The 19,600-nt window shown below is 38.8% G+C and overlaps 1 protein-coding gene across 1 annotated transcript in view; it reads right to left on the bottom strand.

Moving 5' to 3' along the window:
• Nucleotides 1-3,226: 3,226 nt before the first annotated feature.
• CC2D2B (coiled-coil and C2 domain containing 2B) overlaps nucleotides 3,227-19,600 on the bottom strand; it is an 81,372-nt gene continuing 64,998 nt past the window's right edge. Inside the window, exons 29-34 of the mRNA XM_036222181.1 lie at nucleotides 18,494-18,607; nucleotides 16,361-16,495; nucleotides 15,840-15,962; nucleotides 10,941-10,999; nucleotides 9,195-9,372; nucleotides 3,227-6,315 (exon numbers count right to left, since the gene is read on the bottom strand). Coding sequence (XP_036078074.1) covers nucleotides 6,127-6,315; nucleotides 9,195-9,372; nucleotides 10,941-10,999; nucleotides 15,840-15,962; nucleotides 16,361-16,495; nucleotides 18,494-18,607 — 798 coding nt within the window. The 3' untranslated portion in view covers nucleotides 3,227-6,126. The remainder of the gene's footprint in view (nucleotides 6,316-9,194; nucleotides 9,373-10,940; nucleotides 11,000-15,839; nucleotides 15,963-16,360; nucleotides 16,496-18,493; nucleotides 18,608-19,600) is intronic.

Genomic DNA, 19,600 nt, shown 5'->3' with positions numbered 1-19,600 from the left:
GACTGAGATGAGATGTCCACATATTTGCTCAAACATTTTTCTGGGTGTTTCTGTGAGGGTATTTTTGAATGAGATTAACATTTGACTCAGACTGAGTAAAGCATATTGCCCTCCTACTATGATGTTATTTACAATGCTTCTGAGACTAAATATGTAGATATTTTCCCCTCACACTAACCAATTTACCAACTGACACCAATTGAGTGTCCTATTATTTATTTCAGTTCTGACACTATCTACCTGGAGTGAGTATCAGATCCCAGAAGGTAAGGGCTCAGTCCCATAAGATTGCCCCTAGTTCAGACATGAATCACAAGTCCTGGGCCTCTTGTACTTCTGACTGACTAGCTCTAAATTAAGGATTCACATGATCCTCTTCACAGGTTCAATAATTTGTTAGAATAACTCACTGGAAAACACTCCACTTAGTATTACTGGTTTATTATAAAGTATACAACTCGGCAACAACCAGATGGCAGAGATCCTTAGGGCAAGGTATGGGGAAGGGGTGTGGAGCCTCCATGCCTTCTCTGTGCATGTCGCTGTCCCAGCACCTCTATGTGTTCACCAACCAGGAAACTCTCTTAACCCTGTCATTTGGAGATTTTATGGAGTTCCATTATGTAGACATGATTAACTAAATCACTGTCCATTGGCAATTATCTCTGTCTTCAGCCCCTCTCCTCTTCCTGGAGGTCAGGGGATAGGGCTGAGAGTTCCGACCCTCTAACACATGGTTGGTTCCAGCCCCCATTCTGAAGCTATCTAGGTGCTCACAGAGTCACTTTATTAGCATAAACTCATTGAAGGGGTCTGTTATGAATATCAAAAGATAATGCTTCTCATCCCTATCACTCAGGAAATTCCAAGGGTTTTAGAAAACCTTATGCGAGGAACTGGGGACAAAGATCAAATATATATTTATTATATCACAGTATCACACTTCTAATTTGGGTTGCCCTCATTCAATCAGTTGAAGGCCTGAATACAACAAAAAGGTTGACACTCCTGTGAGTGCGAGGGAACTCCTCCTGCCTGACTACTTTGAGATGGCACAAAGGTCATTTTTGACCTTCAGACTCAAACTGAAACATCGGCATTTTGTGGGTCTTGAGCCTGCTGGCTTTCAGACTGGAACTTATACCACTGGCTTTCTGGGGTCTCCAGCTTGTCAACTTCAGATCTTGGGATTTCTTAGCCTCTATAACGTCGTAAGCCAGTTCTTTATAATAAATCTCTTTATTACATACACGGTCACATGCCACTTAATGACATTTCACCCAATGACAGACCACATATATGACAGTAGTCCCATAAGATTATAATGGAGCTGAAAAATTCCTATCACCTAGTGACGTAGCTGTTGTAACTTCCTAGAGCAACTCACTACTCACGTGTTTGTGGTGATGCTGGTATAAACAAACCCATTGTACCACCAGTTGTATAAAAGCTGAGCACACAGTTATATACAGTACATAATACATAATATTGATAATATATGACTACATTATTGATTTATATATTTAGTACACTTTTTATCACTATTTTAGAGTGCACTCTTTATATGTGTGTGTGTGTGTGTGTATAAATTTTGCTGTAAAACAATATTCTGTGTTATACTGGCAGTAGCCTCATAATGTGGTCCTGTTTTTACAAAACACACAGGAACATATGCAAATATTTGCATACATGTATATTGATATATGTATGCATAGGAATATTTGAGAAGGTTCGTAAGTGGAAGGATACATAGCTGGTTAGTAAAAGGGTGGGTGGGCTGAATAATGTGAGTAGAGGAAGGAAGAACAGTGGGACAGGGACACAAGCAAAAAGGGAAAAGGAAAATAGAACCTGCACTTAAAAAATATGCTTATATTTACACAGTTACATAAAATGAGAATCTGTAAAAATAATTTTAAAATAATCTCAAATATAAAAGAGACAAATATTATCTTATTCAGTTACCTAAACCTTTCAATGATTTGCTATTATACTTTAAATAAAATCTCAACCCTTTGAAGAAAACATAGGCAGTAAACTCTAATTTCTTTTTGGATATATCTCCCTAGGTAAGGGAAACAAAAGAGAAAATAAACAAATGGCAGTACATCAAACTAAAAAGTTTTTGTACAGCAAAGTAAACCATCAACAAAACAAAAAGACAACCGACTGATTGGGATAAGATATTTGCTAATACAGCTAATAAAAGGTTAATATCCAAAGTATATTAAAAAACTCATACAACTCAACAACAAAAAAACAAACAATCCAATTAAAAATTGGGCATAAGACCTGAACAGATACTTCTCCAAAGAGGAAATACAGATGGCCACTAGACATATGAAAAGATGCTCAAGGTCACTAATCATCAGAGAGATGCAAAGTAAAACCACAATGAAATATCACCTCACACTTGCCAGAATGGCTATCGTCAATAAATCAAAGAACAACAAGTGTTGGCAAGGATGAAGAGAAAATTGCAAATTGGTACAGCCACTATGGAAAACAGTCTGGAGGTTTCTCAAAAAACTAAAAATGGATATACCTTTTGACCCAACAACTGCAGTTTTGGGTATTTATCCAAAGGAAACCAAAACAATAATCCCTAAAGATCTATGCACTCCAATATTCATGGCAGCACAATTTACAATAGCCAAGATATGGAAGGAAACTAAATGCCCATCAACAGATGATTGGATAAAGAAGTTATGGTTCATATATACAATGGAATATTACTCGGCCATTAAAAAAATGAAATCCTACCATTTGCAACAACATGGATAGACATAGTGGTTATTAAGCTGAGTGAAATAAGTCAGACAGAGAAAGATAAATACCATATTATTTCACTTATATGTAGAATCTAAGAAACAAAAAGAAGAAACTAATCAAAAACAGACTCACAAATATAGAGGATGATTTGGTGATGGACAGAAGGGAGGAGGGGTTGGGTGGCTGAGACAATGAGGTGAAGGGTTAAAGAAGTACAAATTAGTAGGTGATAGGTGGTCACGGGGATGGGGAGCATGGCATAGGGAATGCAGTTAGCATTAATATATTGGCGAGGTGGAAAACCAGAGGAGAGAAGGAGCAATTAGGGGGATCGTTTTATAAACTACATAAATGTCTAACCAATGTACTGTATACTTGAAACTAATAAAACATAAAAAAAATTATGAATTCATATATATATATATATATATATATGAATCTAGTCCCTGTCCACTTCTCCAACCTTATGTGCTATGATTCTTCCCTCCCATGTAAGTCTCTTTCTGGACTCAAGGCTTTTGCAATTGTAAAACTGCAATTGCAGTTTTCTTTGTCTGAAATGTTCTTGCCACAGGTCTTTGCATGACTGGCTCCCTCTCTTCTGGAAAGCCAGAGATGCCTACAGAGTAGCCATTGTCCCCTCCTTCCTCACCAACAATAGAACACTGATTTTATTAGGAGAGCGATATATCCATTTAAAATACCTCTCTTTTAACTAGGAGTGATATAGTTCTGGCCAATATGATATAAGTAAACAGACTCCTGGGAAGCTTTTTAAAAGCTAAACCACCTGCACCCTCTACCTCCTTTCCTTTTCTGCATTTTCTTGCCATGAAAATGGCCATGAGGCTAGAAGTGAGGTTCTCAAAGTGTGGTTCCCAGACTAGCAGTCTCAGCATCACGTGGGAACTTGTTATAAATGCAAATTACCAGGCCTCGACCCAGATCCACCAAATCAGAAACTTAAGAGTGTAGGGCAAGCAATCTGTTTCAACAAGCTCTTCACGTGATTCTGATGCATGCTGAAGTTTGACAGGCACTGAACTAGAGGATAGAACCCTTCTTAGAGATGGCCAGGAAGATGGATTAAGACTAGTGGACCTATGATATAGCCACTTGGACTGCCTTCTCTGGGCTTGGCAGTTATGTGAAAAAGTAATCCCAATTTAATTAAGCTACTGTGATTAGATTTCTGTTACATGTGAGTGAATGCAATTCTAACTGATAAATTGTTTTTTAACTCTCAGCTCAAACATTATCTCTTTAGAAAGGTCTTCCCTGACAATTATTTATACCCTCCATCTCTACACCAAAGTCCTTCTCCACCATCCCATCCTATTTGTTTCCTTTATAGTACTCAGAAAACCCTGAAATTAGCTTGCTTATTTTTTGTTTATTTGCTAACAGTCTGCTTCTCAATTTAGGAACATAAGCCTCACAGAGGCAAGACCTCTGGCTCTTCGTTGGGGTACTTCAGTACACCCTGAAGTGTCTGGCACATCACGGATGCTCTGTAATTGTTTGTGGGATGATATAAAGAACTTTAAAATTATATGTTACATTTAAATAATGTGTTTTTAAAACAGCCAAATGAAAAATGGTTTGTTGCAGGCCGTCACACAATTTATAGGAAAAAATTTTAGTTGAGAAACACATACAGTACACATGTTAAAAATGCATATAATACAGAGTGTTCTGTGCTTGTCTATGAATGCTTACTCTTAACTGGCCTATCAATTCTAAAATCATAAACAACTAATAAAAAAATAGCCATGAAAACATTCACAGTGCTACAGAAATGAACTGCATGAATGCAGCATTTCCTTGACAACCTAGTCTTTCCATAGATATCGATGTGTGCTGCTCCAACCAATGTGGGAAACTTGTTAATAACAAAACTTCACATATCACTTAAAGACAAGCATTCAAATACACACAAAATTTTTGATCAGTTTTCTTATGCATGCCATAAGCCATACACAATTAGGGTTTAACCTTGGAGAAAAAACATTCTCTTCACCTACATCCCTACTTTTTTTGCTTTTCTAGTAATCTCCAGTTCGGTCCAAGACTAATATCACTGCAAATAAATAAGGTCGTCTCTGACACTAGCCTATGCAGGTGTATTGGGGAAAAGATACAGATTGAGGGGTCCCTGCTCTCTGCTTGTGGGAGTGACCTGACAAGCCCCAATGCTCCTGAAATGCAAGAGGTGAATTCTTTTATCTTTACCACATATAAAACTACTCTCATCAACCTTTGGAAATCTGTACCCTTTGATTTTTTTTTTTAAATAAGTTGTTGTGTAACATTTAAGTAAACTGTATACATACTTTTCTCAATGAAGCACAAGAACAATAAAAAAAATCAGGAAAGTACAGTGCTTCCTACTAAGATCCCTGTCCACTCTTTCTTGAGGGGTTTCTAGGATGTAGCTGGGCCTCCATGGGGCCATGACTGGGAAAGAAAAGGAGCAAGAAGTGCCAGAGGCAGGAGGGGGTGCTGTTCGCTGAGGGAAAAAGGAGCCCTGACATTTGGAGACCATTTTCTCTCTTTCTCAGAGAATTAGGAAAGCATATTAGATAGGTTCCTATGAGTCCCCTACAAATGCTTGGAGCTGACAGGACTTCATGTCAGTAACAACCCAAATAAAAACTTTTGAGAAGACCCTAGAAGCTGACCTCACACCTCAACCAACACAGCATGTTTTTCTGTTATTCTTAACCTGTGAAATTATCTTTTATCTTATGAGAGACAATGACCTTAGGGTTTCTATTTGAACAACTTCTACCTGGAATTGCATCAGAACTAGCATCAAACATAGCAGCCTCACTTCAGTAATTATGGCATTCTATAAGGCAGGGTTCTTATTTTTAACAGGTCATCAGAATTACCTAGGAAGCTTGTTTAAAATACTCTGGGTTCTGGAGCTCCACTCCCAGTAGTTCTGATTCAGCAGGCCTTAGGTGGGGTGTGGAACTCTGCATTTTCAGTAGGGCTCTCCAGGTGATTTTGATGAAGGTGGTGTGAGGTCCACAATTTGAGCAACATTGGCTTTAGAGGGAGAGGCTTCTTTTCCAGAATAAGACCTACTGTAGACAGTGACCGAAGACCACCAGACTTCCCAAAGGGTCCTTCTTGCAAAGGTCTCCGGTGAGGTCATTTAGGCTCATCCTTTCAAAGACTCAGGGAGTGAATCTCCATGGTGTTCAACTCTATAAGTGAACCAAAAACTGGGCTCACACTTGGCTGAACCTAAGGATAAGTAGCAAAATCCCAGAGTATCAGAAAAGTTCTGGTTGCCTTTCGTCTGGAGGCTCACGATTTAACTTTTTCCCTTTCTCGTCTTCCTTTTCACTGCTGTCGAGTTAAGGAAGCCAAATAGACCCACACAGATAATATGTTATTTGGGTATGGGTGAATGTATACAGCTAGAGCAAATTCTGTTTGGGGACATTCAGAGGAGTGAATTCCAGTTTGATATATGGCATCAATAACTGACTGTATATCTGTATATGGCATCTGGATAGGAAATCCTGCAACCTGAACCAAAAGACAGAATTACATATAAAGTCACATTACAATCATGTAAGTAATTGGGAATTACTGTGTGCAAAAAGGTTACAGAAGCCTCAAAGAAATGGTAGTCATAAAATAACAATAGTTATTTCGTGGGTGCTTACTATGTTCCAGGTAGAGTGCTAAATGCTTCATATATATATTTAATCCTCAAACAACCCTATGAGGTTGGTTCTATCAAAATCTTTACGTTGCACAGAGAGGAGGAGAGCCAGATTGTCTGGTGCAAGAACCTGCACACTTAAGATTCCACATACTTGCACCCTTTCTAGGACAACAAACTGCCAACAAGGAAATTACTTGGTCTTACAAATGAGAGATTTAAGTAAGCATTTTGGAAGAATTTATTTACCATTGATTCAGTTTATATTTATTAAGTGATAGCTGTGAGATAGGATTAAAGGTTTATGGAACATGGTCCTGTGTTAAATTATCTATTTAAAAACATACAAACAACACGTAATAAACCTCTTTCAGCCCTCATATTCTTCACCTTGGGAGGCTTTTCCTAATCCTTAATTCTGTCATGTGCTCTTCCCATGCAGTTGCATAGAAAGTACACTGTCCTTCTCTAGCTTACTTAATAAAATATGTTGCAATTACATATTTTTTGGCTTGTCTTTCTAATTAGCCCATAGTCTCTATGAATGCAGAAGATGGTATCTGTCCTCTTTATTGTCATAACCCTAGTGCCTAGTATGGTACACACAGAATACAAATAATGGTTAACATTTACTAATTAGACACCTGCTAAATGCTGGGTGCTATGGTAAATATTATCTCACTTAATCCCCACTACAACCACAAGATTGATAACTTTTTCTGCCCAATGAGATAGAAAGTATAAGAAGTTAGGTAACTTGGTCAAAGCTAGCAAGTGATTGAGCCAGAATTTTGAACCCAAGCTGCAGGGTTTAGTGCAGATTTATGATTGAATGTTATTAAATAGTCAGATAATTTTATAAAGGGATTCCAAGTTTTAAACCTTGGTTTATATTTAACTAAGTTTTGCTCATCTGTTTACCCCTAATTCTATTAACTCATTTCCTGTTTAGAAAAAAAAAAGGTGCAGCTCACCAGCGTTAATTTTACATAAACACGTTTTTTGAAGTCGAAGCAAATTTGACTGGTTTTCAATGTGAAAATAAAATATAAAAACTGTTCCAGGAGTTATTTCTAAACAGAACTTGTCTCTAATCCTAAAGTAACAGAAATGTATGTGATGATAAGTATTTAATAATTTTTTTCATGTGGTAAATTTCAAAGCACGGAATAACACAAAGTGGAGCATCATATTTCACACAAAAACATTGAGTTACTCTCCAGATCTTTTAGCCATCATCGCTGTGAGAGCAGCAAACTTTGCAGTGACCATTTTGATTCTGGTTCCCTGATGTTGGTGGTATGCTCTTGGGGTGTGACATCATCAGAGAACGGATGAACTCAAAGACGTTGCTGCCCTGGCTTGTGATGCTTTTCCAGCATTCTTTCAGTCAACATCAGTCTGAAGTTTACCTGGCTGATCATATGCTCAGGACTGTCCTTCTTGAACAGGATGTAGGAGTTCAGCACTGTAATGTTAAGAAGGTGGCGAAAGAATTTCTTACACCAAAACTTGCACTGTCAGATAAGAAGTGAGCATCTGATCAGCCAAGTCCACTGCTCCCACATTCTCGTTATAATCCACAATGACACATGGCTTCTTAGTTTTCTTTCCATTTCTACTGTCTACTTCAATCCCAGTATCATTGGGGAATACTGACAGCACTGTTACCTCCTTCTTGTCACACCATTTCAGTGCCATAAGTTCACCACAGAACCTGGGTACAGTCATTCCCTTTGCAATTTTTTTTTGCCAGATCATTTAGAATCTGTTCTCTGTTTAAAACGAGCTGTCCCAATTTTATCAGTCTTGTTTTAATGTAATTCTGCGAAAAGCATGGGAGATGTATGGCAAACTTTGGGGTTAAGGTTAGGACTGTACTCCATGAGTTATTGCTGCCAGCAAGTATTCTCAGGGCAAAGGGGAAATGGGTAAAAAGAAAGCAAAACAAAACAACTTCCTCCCTATTCATGAATGCCTGATGATCTCTCCCTGGCAGCATAAGTATTTAACTCTCAATAGATTCCTTCCTTTCTTCTCTCAGGGGACCTCCCTAGGAGACATCTTCTAGTCTATGAGATGACAGGGGGAAGGAATCTCACTCTTGGGGAGAATGGGGCTTTCAAAGACCCACTGGACCAGTTTCTAGGGAGGAGGAGGTAAAGAGGGTTCCCACAACTGGGGGTAGGTAGGGGAAGAGAACGAGGATCCTAATAATATGTTATGTTTGGTTACAGACTTGATAAGTTTGAGATGCCTTTTTATCATCCAGGATGATGATGTCAAATGTGTTGGTGAATATATAAGAGAAGAGGTAAGGAGAGAAGCCAAAGATAAACATATAAATCTGGGAGTAATTTGCACATAGAAGATATTAAAGCTTGCCTGGAGTCTTCTTACCCAGAACCAAGGACAGGAAATCCACTCTATTACTAGCATCTAGAGACCATTTTTTTAGTTTCTCAGTTGTAAGTAGTTTCCTTTTGGGGATCTCTTTACAAAGTTTGCGTTTTATACATCCTAAAACATATAACTAATTCCAAGAAAATGTCATGCAATGTGGTCATGGTAATAGCTGTTCACTACATTTTAAATTTCTATAAGTAAATGCATTTAATGACATAGCATCTATCTAGGATCAAGATAAAAGGCATTTCAGGGATATCTAAGATTACTATTATCTGGCAATTAACAACATAGATAAAACGAATGTCATTAATGTATTAAATCATATACAAACCCAATAAAATTGTAGTAGTCTTTCAAATTCATTCTCTTCTTCAGGTGAAACAAAGCTTCCAGTGCCAAGTTCTAGCTTAGGAAGAATTTGTCGCAAAATAAAAGTATACTGTCGATTCCAACGTGTCGGCTGCTTTGGTCGCCATTCCATAATTTTACATTTCAGAGTCCTTTCGATCCTACAGTAAGATTATTTTTATGACAAATTACAACTCATTTATACATGTGAGAAGAGTTTTGTCACTTTTACTAAAGCATGAGAATGATACTTTTTTTTTTTAATTTAGAAGGAAACCAGACCTCCATGGCTAGAGATACCTGCTATCACACACATTAATCAAATCCGGCAGAAGAAGGCTCTTGCTTGGCTTGGGAAAACAAGCTTCCCAGGGTAGCCAGCAATTAGATCTCATAAGCACATCTCTTTTCCAGTTACGTGTGTGTAGGCTGCTGCTACTGGCTGTGATTTGACACCTACTTTGTGATTCTTGGGTTGACATTTCGATTCCACAAGACTCTCCTTTGACATAAGACTTTGAGTTTATAAGAGAGTGCCTTTAAAAAATTTCAGAGATCTGGTCTGGGATAATGTTAGCTGGGATAAGTTAATTAGATCAGTTAATTCGGCAAGAGGAATAAGGCACTGGACTGAGAAATAAGGTGATCAGTTTCTCCTACTAGAATGTATACTCTATGAGGGCAGGGAGTTTTGCCTTTATACCCATCCCCTAAAACAGTGCCTGGTGATGAACTGTTTGAGGGAGGAAGGTGGTTCCTGAGACTCTCCTGGGAAGCCTGTCCTCTGTGCAGAATCAATGTGTGCTACAGAAGCCACTGTGAGTCCCTCTTGGCTGAGTCTATAGTGTAAGTAGTTTGGAATTTTTCAGAGCATCTCAGTAGTGGCTGTGTATCAGAATCACCTGTAGGACTTTAGTAAAATGTTTCACCTCCAGATACTGATTCAACAAGTCTGGTCTGGGACCCTGGCAACTGATTATTCAAATAGTTTAGGAAGCAATTCTGACGAAAACCGGAAGCTGGGAACCATTTCCCAACTACATTTCTTCCTTTTTTGTTAAGAACTGGGGAAGTAGGGGAATAAGGGGTGACGGTTATGTGCCAGTGAGAGAAGGGAGTGGCAAAATGATTTTTGTCATGATGTGTTTCGATTAGTTGGTAGTAACTTACATGACAGCCTGCTATGTCAGCATGAGTCACTGGAAGCTTTGGACACACCTGGAGTAGGAGTGAGGCCAGCTGCAAAGATTGTGACTCTTTGGGCTTGACTGAACAACTCCTAGGGCACATGTGTGTGTGCAAGGGGGGAGGGCCCAGGAGGGACAATATTGATGTTTCTATCACCCAACTTGGATGTTTCACCAAGTTGTGGGGCATTTACCTTCACATCCACTCAAGAAGTATTAACTACTGTATTATTATGAGTATGGGCTCAACAGGTGTCTGTGTTGAGAACTTCCCAACAGTAGCCCACAATGTTTTCCAGAGGCAACCCTTTTTAACTTGGCCAGTCTTTTCAAGAAATGTCCTAGATGGTAGAGGAGTTGCTTTTCAGTGCCTGTATCAAGAGACATGACTCAATGGAAGTAACTTTATAATCTCCATTTCATGCTTCTTGTTGCTGACTCTAATAGGTATTTTGAGGGACTGAGTTAGAGGACTGAAAGGTGGTTGAATGGAAGATTAGAGAGAAAATATGGCAATCATAATATAATATTATGAATCATACCTGTTCTTTAGATCTTCTACCATGCTTTTATTAGTATCAGAATAAATTATTTCTTTAGGCTGAAATACAGATAACTGGAAGTTAGGAAAGATTCTAGGGAGATCATCTTCACATTACAGTCACCCCTGAAGTGTAATTATAATGAGGGTGAGCCCAAACCCGTCTCATGTGGCAAACATACTGAAGTGCAGAGGCACAGAGGTAAAACATAGATCATAGTGTTTCCTTTGATTTTTATACTACTTCACCAGAGCATGGGAGGGTAAGTAGATTTTAAAGACATTTTTTATGGGTAAGGCAGATATGCTGCCCCCATAATTCAAACAAGCATTTGACATGCGGATTGATTCTACTGAGATAATCTTTGGCAGCTACACAGGTCTCTCTCACTTACTAACTGTGATCCTGGTGAAGTTACTTAACCTCTTTGAGTTTGTTACCATATCTTTAAAAGTGGGACAAGAATCGTACCTACTTCTCAAGGGTTTGTGAAGATTTTAAAATAAAGTAATTCACATAAAGTCTGGCATATATTGCTCAATAAACATCAGATATTGTTATTATTACTCTTTTTTACACGGTTTATCATCTTCCTTTTTTGAGTACTGAATATTTGTTTTTCAGCTGGCAGGAGCCAGGTCTTTGTGTTTGCACGCGCACACACACAGACACGCGCGCGCACACACACACACACACACACACCCAGAGTCCATTTCAATCTCCCCTATCCCAAGCCTTCACATCAACAGTAGAGAGCAATGCTCTACCATGTTTCCCCCACAACCAGATTTGCTGGGAGGAGGGGAGGCCTTCTCAAGTCTACTCTTACCCCAAACCCAGCCATCTCCTCCGGCAGGGCTCACACATCCAAAATCAAGGGCTCACAAATCCAAAACAAGGGGCTGGACTTAAGAGTTTTTACTTTGGGTTTATCAGAGCTAAGAAAGAGGCAGTTGGAGAGATAGATCATGAGTGGAATGAGGCTGTAATTTAAAAATGGGTAACACTTGTTAGGCCTCTAGATCCTAGAAAGTTTCAGGAGTGATTTGAGAAGGTCCAGTCTGTCAGGCAATGATTGAAACCAGCAGTTCCCAAAGTGTGGCCTTCGACCAGGAATCTCAGGCCTGGAAACCTGTTAGAGATGCAGATTCTTGGCCTCAGCCCAGACCCACTCAATCAGAAACTCCAGGGTAAGGGCCAACAATCCCTTTCAACAAGTATTCCAGGTGGTTCTGATGCCATGGTTGGAGAACCACTAGGTTAGGGAATAGGATCAGGAACTGGGAGTTTCCCACAATAGAACATAGCAGACTAAATTCCCTGATTACTGTCACCAATCACTGCCTGCCTCTCCAAACTACGCCCCTTATTCCCCAGCTTCCCAATCCAAACAACCCTTGTGGATTAGTTAGGCCAGCTTCAGGCTCGAAGAAAAAGCCTGGGTTACACTGATTGATAAATTTATGGGGTGTTAGGAGTATTAATCTATTTTCCTTTTCTAGCAAAGGCCCCTTTCTTTCAGGGAATTCATATCCTTTGAAACTTCAAGTGGATTTCCCTGTTAACTCATTTCTGAACCCCCACATTCTCATTATACACACTCAAATTTGTGTTCTTGACTGTGATAACGAAAAATGTTCACTATGGATAGTGGTTATTCTGGTACGTGTGTGGCAAGGCAAAGATCAAGGGCCATTAACCCACAGGAAAGAAATCGGTAGAGATAAAAGTCAAATGCAACTATGAGTTTTATATTTGTGATTTCCCTTGGCAAAAGGTACAGATTCCTTAGCCAGAGTGGCTTTTAAAAACAGAATTTTGATCATGGCAGCCTTTGCCTTGGTGATGTTAGCTTCTGATTGCCCTGAGGATAAAGGCCCAAATCCTTACCAGAACTGCTCTTCCTGGAGCTCATCTCTGCTCACTCTCTGGCTACAGCCAAGCTGGCCTTTCAGCTCCTTTACAGACATCTCCTCACCACTGCAGGTCTTCAGGCCTGCTGTTCCTGCTCTCTGCCGGGACCATGCTCTTCTATGATTTTATTCTAGGGGAGCTCCTGCTTACCCTTCCCCACTGTGCTGGTTATTACACACCCTCCCCCCAAGAAAGCTGTTGCAACTCCCCTTCCCCTCAGGTCCTCCTGCTGTGTGTCCCCAAAAGCACATTCATTTCTTCTGTGATACATTTATCACTCTGTACTACAAGTGCTTGTTGCCTGCTGTTTCCTCTGCTAGAACACAAGTCCCAAGAATACTGAGTTATGAAGTTTTCCTCATGATACCTATACCTAACATAGTGCTGGTTCAAAGCAGGCACTCAATAAACATTGCCTAAATGTATAATAAAATGATTACTAGTAAACAAAAAACCTACCTCATCTCTAAATATACCATTCTCTCCTTAGGAGGCAGCAATGCTTCACTCACTTTAGGATGGGAAAATCAAGATATGGCCTATGGATGCTGTAGATGTGGTTTGCTCATTTCCTCTTCTTTAAAATGACTTTTCAAATAGGACACTTATAAATATATACATATACATATACTTAAGTATATGTATACATAAATATTATGTAAATATATATAATATAGGACAGAAATATATGTTTGCAGCTGCATGGAGAACGTTTAGAAGGATGCATAGTGGTTATTTCTTTGAGTGGGAAAAAGATGTTGAACGGGAGAAGAACTCCTTACTTTATATGCTTTGGTTCTATTTGATTTTTCTCCTCACAACCACCATGCCTTCTTTTTGATATTGTGAACTGCCTTAAACTGTATAGAGAAGCATAGAGACTAATGTAATGTACATCCACCCAACACACCTACCACCTAACTATATCTAATCCTTGCACTTTTTCATACTTGTTTTGGATTTTTTAAAAAGTAAAACAGTATAGATAAACTTCAAGTACTCTGTATACTCTGAAGTACTTCTGTATACTTGAAGTACCCTGTATACTGAAAGGAGAGGATCTTATTTCTTTTTTTATTTCCCCAAAGGTAAACTTTAACCTACATTTGGTATTTACCTTTCCTACGAAAGCTTTTATACTATCACTAAATATCTCTGTATATGTAAACAATATACAGTTTTCGAGCTTCTTGTAAATGGCTTTGTATAGTAGGTGTCCTTTCACATCTTTATTTTGCAAAACCTTACATTTTTTCGTATTCATTTATGTCAGTGGTTCTCAACCTTGGCTGCACATTGGAATCACCTGGGGTACTTTATATAATACTGATGTTTGGGTTCTGCCCCAGAAATTCTGATGTGATGGATGTACAGTCGAGAACTATTGTAAATTGGTGTGTGTGTGTGTGTGTGTGTGTGTGTGTGTGTCTGTCTGTCTGTGTGTATATACTACTGCGTAGATTTCACAGTATGAATACCTCCTAATGCATGTATCAGTTTTCTGGATGAAGAATTTTCTAGTTTATTCTCCATCTTTTTTCAAGAGTAGCACTATAGGGAGCCCTATCACAGTCCCTGGATTCAAAGCGTGAGATTGGTTTTGTTCCACGCTGGATTTCATGAAGCATTTTTAGACCCTGCTGCCCTCTGTCATTTGGCCCCATTCAATGCTAGTGTTTCTGTCCTGTTTCTGTTCCACGAAAGAACTATCATGGTTTGGAGCCAGGTAAGCATGTTGTTTTTCAATTTCTATACTTTATCGTGGCCCTAGATATGGAACAGAAGGGCTAGGTCAAAATAAGAACTTACTACATCATCTTGATGTTACAGTTGATGTTTTATGATGAACATTTAAACATGTTTTACTTTAAAATTTCAGGGCCTTTGTCCTTGCTATTCATACTCTTACCCAAGCTGTTTTTTCTTTCTGTCCTGGCTGGTCTTCCTCCCCTTTCGGGCAACAGAGCCCCCAGTTAGTCCCCTCAGAGCACCATCACAATTCATAATCACTGTTGCTTACTAGTGTTTCATTTGTCTTCCTCATAAGATGGTAAGTGCCCTGGAAGGAAGACCCAGGCATCTACGTTGTTCATCACTAGCCACCCAGCATCTAATGTGGTAGCTTCTCCTTAAAGATTTGTGAAAGGAATGAAAAGAAGGGAAGAAGGGAGAGAGATTTGTGTGGAGAGAAGCTTCTATACGTAGAGGTCTTTAAGGAGTGATGTAAGATGGTTTTTTCTTTACTGCTACCTCTTTAAGAAACTAAAAACAAATTACCCTTCACTGCTATTGAGAGTAAAATTTGTGTTTAAAAAAAGAGAGAGAGAGAGAGAGACTTCATGCTGGCTACATACGTATATTTGCTTTGAAAAAAATCAAGGAACTGTAGACTCCTAAGTGACCTGCACGTGATTTCCACATGACCCACACAGTGACCGTCACCTGTTTTCCCACGTGATTGCCCCATGACCCAGTGTGACCACCATGTGACTTCTGGTTCACCTTTTACTTGAAATTCTTTCTCTTCATTTTAATTATTTATTTATGTCTAGACGTTAAAATTCTCTTCTGAGCATCTCATTGGAAGAACTGTTTCTGACAGACTTTTAGCCAAGGCTACTATTCATTAGATTTATAGTTCCCTTCCAAGGACTTGGCAAGATCAGCATCGCTGAGTTCCCATTATGTTTCACAGCAGAAAAAAATATTTCCAAGTGTTACATTTGGAATTATTATTCTGTGTACTTTTCTGTATGTATATTTTACTTAAATACAAATTACATTACATTTAAGCTGATACCAATTCCTGAGTTCTACAAGGGATCAGAGTAGCCCAGGCTTAGTCTGGATGGCAGAGAAAACTAGATTTTGTTCATATTGACAAATAATTCAATAAGCAATTACAATATAACAATAGCTGTCACAACTAGTAAGATTAGAACCAATGGTAATTTTCATACTAACACACCTGGAAAAATTATTTACCTGTATGCTTTGTGCATGTCTCCCTTGAAAATTTTTTGGAAGCAACTGTTTCCAGAAACTCTCCTTTGTATAGTCAAAATGTACAGCCATTGGTGTATTATTCTGTTGAATATTAAACCAGACCTATTAAAAGATTAACATAAAATCAGTACAGGCCCATAAGAGCCCAAAGCCCATAGATAGCTAGGATGAAGTAAAATTTACAAGCAAAATTTTAATCCTACCACCTAGTGAAGTGGCAGAAGCCAAGGGAGGTTCTGAGGTAGGAGGTAAAAAGATTCCAGGTGTAGATGAACATTAGGCTGCTCACTGGTTCTCAACCTTGTAAGTACTACAGAATCACCTTTGGGGGAGTCTTTAGGAATAAGAGGTTTCACTAGCCCCACACCCTAGGGACTCTAATTGAAGTTTATATGTTCTTCAAAGTTCCCAACATGATTCTAATGTATAGCTAGGGTAGAGGATCACTGACTGGTCTCCTGAGAAAATAACTCAAAATAAGGTCCCTCCCCAATACTTACATTTTCATTATCAAACAAACAGTCTACACTTTGTAAAGGACAAAATGGGTCAAACTGCTTATAAGATTGCCCAGTTAATGGATTCCAAAGCAAATATTCATCAGTTTCTTGAGTTAATACATAAGCCACATGCCCCTGTATGAAGAAAAGGAGTTAAAGTCACTTTGGGTAGGTGATTGGCCTAATACATTTTTGTATGTAAAAATGACAATCTAAGTATGTGATATCTTTGATTTCTAAAAGCCTTTTTTTTTTTAGAACCTTTAAATTTTTTTGGAAAGGAAAAAGCCAGGATTCCAGAAACCCTTGGGCCCAGGCTAACATGAGGATTTAAATGAGAGAACTTCTGAGCCAGTGCTGTCATGTATGGTCCTGGAGGGTGTATCCTCCTGGCAATAAATACACTGTCCAAATCAGTACATTATGACGATTTCCCAACAGCTCGGCCTAAAGTGTTCTGAGGTAAGGGCGCTTGTCTGATTTACACGGTGGCGCCGTACAGACTGGCCATGCTTTGAGTAGAATATACTCGGGAGACTGAGGGTGAACACTACACAGAGTTAGGGAATGGAAACTTGCCTAAGGGTCTGAAAAAGCCAAGTAGAGTTAAAAAGCCATTACGTTAATTTTGAGAACAAGATCTGGCTTTAGAGGCTAGAGAGGTAGTATACAAAAAATCATTTGAGAAGTAAAAGTAGTCATTCCTTTGTTATGAGTTTTCTTTGCACATACCTTTTGAAGTGCAAACCTTTCTTAGCAAAGAATAAAAATTTCAAGTAACTACAATAATGACTAACATTTACTGAGTATTTATGTACACTCAGCACTCACATTCATTTTCTCAGTTTGATTCACTCCAGATTCTGTCATGTAGAGATGATTATTATGCCCATCTTTGACATGAAGAATCAAGAGGTTAAGGGGCTTGTCTAGGGTAACAGTATATGGAATTATTCCTGTTTTGGGTGAAGATAACTGAAGCGCACTCAGAGAAGCCAAAAAGGACAAGATCACACAGTAAATGGCATTGCTGGGAAAGTAAGAAAGGAAAGAAAGAGAGAGAGAGAGAGAGAGAGAGAGAGAGAGAGAGAGAGAGAGAGAGAGAGAGAGAGAGAGAGAGAAATGGCATTGCTGTGTTTTAAAACCCACTCTGACGCATCTCCAAACCCATACTCAACACTGCAGTGTGGCCTGGTCTCCCTAACTTCAGAGCTCTTGCTCTCTATCACTGTGTTCATCTCTGCAATAAGAAGGAGGCTTCACCTTAACCACATAGCTGAGGTCAAAAACACACACAGCTGAGGGCAGCCATCCATGATGTCAAATCACATATGCAAATGCAAACGTCTGAAGTACTGTTGACTGTTTACTGCCATCTAGTGGCACTTAAACTATAGAGGGGGATCATCTGGGAAAATGAAGCACAAGTGTTTTTTTTAGCTAACACAACTGACACAGAAATAATAAGCTTCACCAAGGGAATATAGAGAAATAAATAATCATGACAAAAACCATAAAACAAGACTCAAAATTCTGACATTGATCAAGATATTCAGGTTGAAATAGAAATGGTCCAAAAAAAGACAGCTTTCTGGAGATATGAATGAAGGAGTATATGACTGAGTTGTAAAAATTTCAAATAGATAAACATGAATTGTTGGCCCACTTCTCATAGAACTAAAAACTGAGCAATGCAAAATAGGGGAAAATATTTTTTAAGAATCTTAAAATATAGTATTAAAAACAAAGATGATGGTGGTGACGGCGGTTAACAAGTACAACTACTACTGTAACCGTTACTACATTACCACCATCACTACCACCATTTACTGAGCATTTACCATAAACCAGGTGCTCTTCTCAGTGCTATATATTTACTGTGTAATTTAATACTTCTAGTAACCCCATGAGGTAGTACTATTATTAGTACTATTTTACAAAGAAGAAAAAAGGAAGTCATTCTTTACATTGTAGAAATTTTGATGAACCAGCATGATCCTCTTAACTAAATAATTGCTTGCCCACAAAATTCACTAATTAGCTTGTGAAAGATGGAAACTTGGGGTTTTAAACTTGTGGCTGATAGCTGATTAGTTTTGTTTACACTAATTAAATATTAACTCCGGTACTTACTTCTAACACTGAGGTTCCCAGGAGGACCAAAGCTTTCTTTCCAAAGTACAGAAAGAAATTACAGAGAAGTATGGCATGCTCCTCCTTACTTCCAATGGCCAAACCGATGCAGCGCTAACACAAAACAAAAGAAACAACAAAGAGGGTGGGGGAGAAAAAGGTGAGTAATCAAGTAATGCTAGGATGACTGCAAAGCCAAAAGCTCTGCATCTTTTGCCTGATTAAACACACTAGGGCATCAGGAGAGAATATTAACTCAGAATGCAGGTGTGACCTTTACTATGGGACAGTCAACATAACATGGCTACTGTGTTAAGTAACCAAATAGTTTATCAGCCAAAATGGGACATTTTTGGTTAGGACAAATATTAAACTGCCATGGACAAGCAGAGAGATATGAATTGGTATTTCATGGACCTTCATCTGATAGGAAATCGCAGCGTCTTTGGAGGAAGGGATTCTTTGGTCAATGGTACTACACTCTGTCCTGTACTAAAACAGTGCTCTCAACTCAAAGAAAGGAAGCGATCTTAGCTGGAACCCAATCAGGTAGAAAGCCTGAAGCTTTACTTTAACCCAAAGAACCAAACAACTGAGCTGGATATAAGCAAATATATGGTGCTGAGTTAAGCAATTTTAGCAAGAGATTAAAAAGGACAGCCGAGCTGGCAGACTGGTGTCTATGACATAGTTCTAGCCTATAGGTGTGTTTTGTTTGACCCCAAGAATGTTTTTAAAAAGTAGGAGATCTCATAGGAAACTCTGAATTTCTGGTTTCTTTTGAAAAATCAAAAGATCTAACAACATATACAGGCCCAAATATTTTTATGGCGATGATCTGTTATTGCTAAGAAGCAGCTGCACCATTTAAATGGGAATGTGCTTTCTGGTTCATTAGAGAAAGGGCTGTGGTGGTCAGGGAGATTGCGGAGATGGAGCTCAGGTCTTCGAAGTGACTATTTACCAATCATTATGGGAGCATTTCAATGTTTTAACAACTGATACGGCCACATCAGTATGTCCTGGCTAGGTGTGATGGTGAGAGATGGAGGCTAGGGAGGATGGTAATGTGGATCTTCTGAAAGAAAAGTGTGAACAGAAGAGTGA

The sequence above is a fragment of the Rousettus aegyptiacus genome, unplaced genomic scaffold (genome assembly GCF_014176215.1).
Source record: "Rousettus aegyptiacus isolate mRouAeg1 unplaced genomic scaffold, mRouAeg1.p scaffold_m13_p_6, whole genome shotgun sequence".
NCBI lineage: Eukaryota > Metazoa > Chordata > Mammalia > Chiroptera > Pteropodidae > Rousettus > Rousettus aegyptiacus.
Note: the sequence above shows the minus strand (reverse complement) of the source record. Positions and strands in the feature narration are given on the sequence as shown.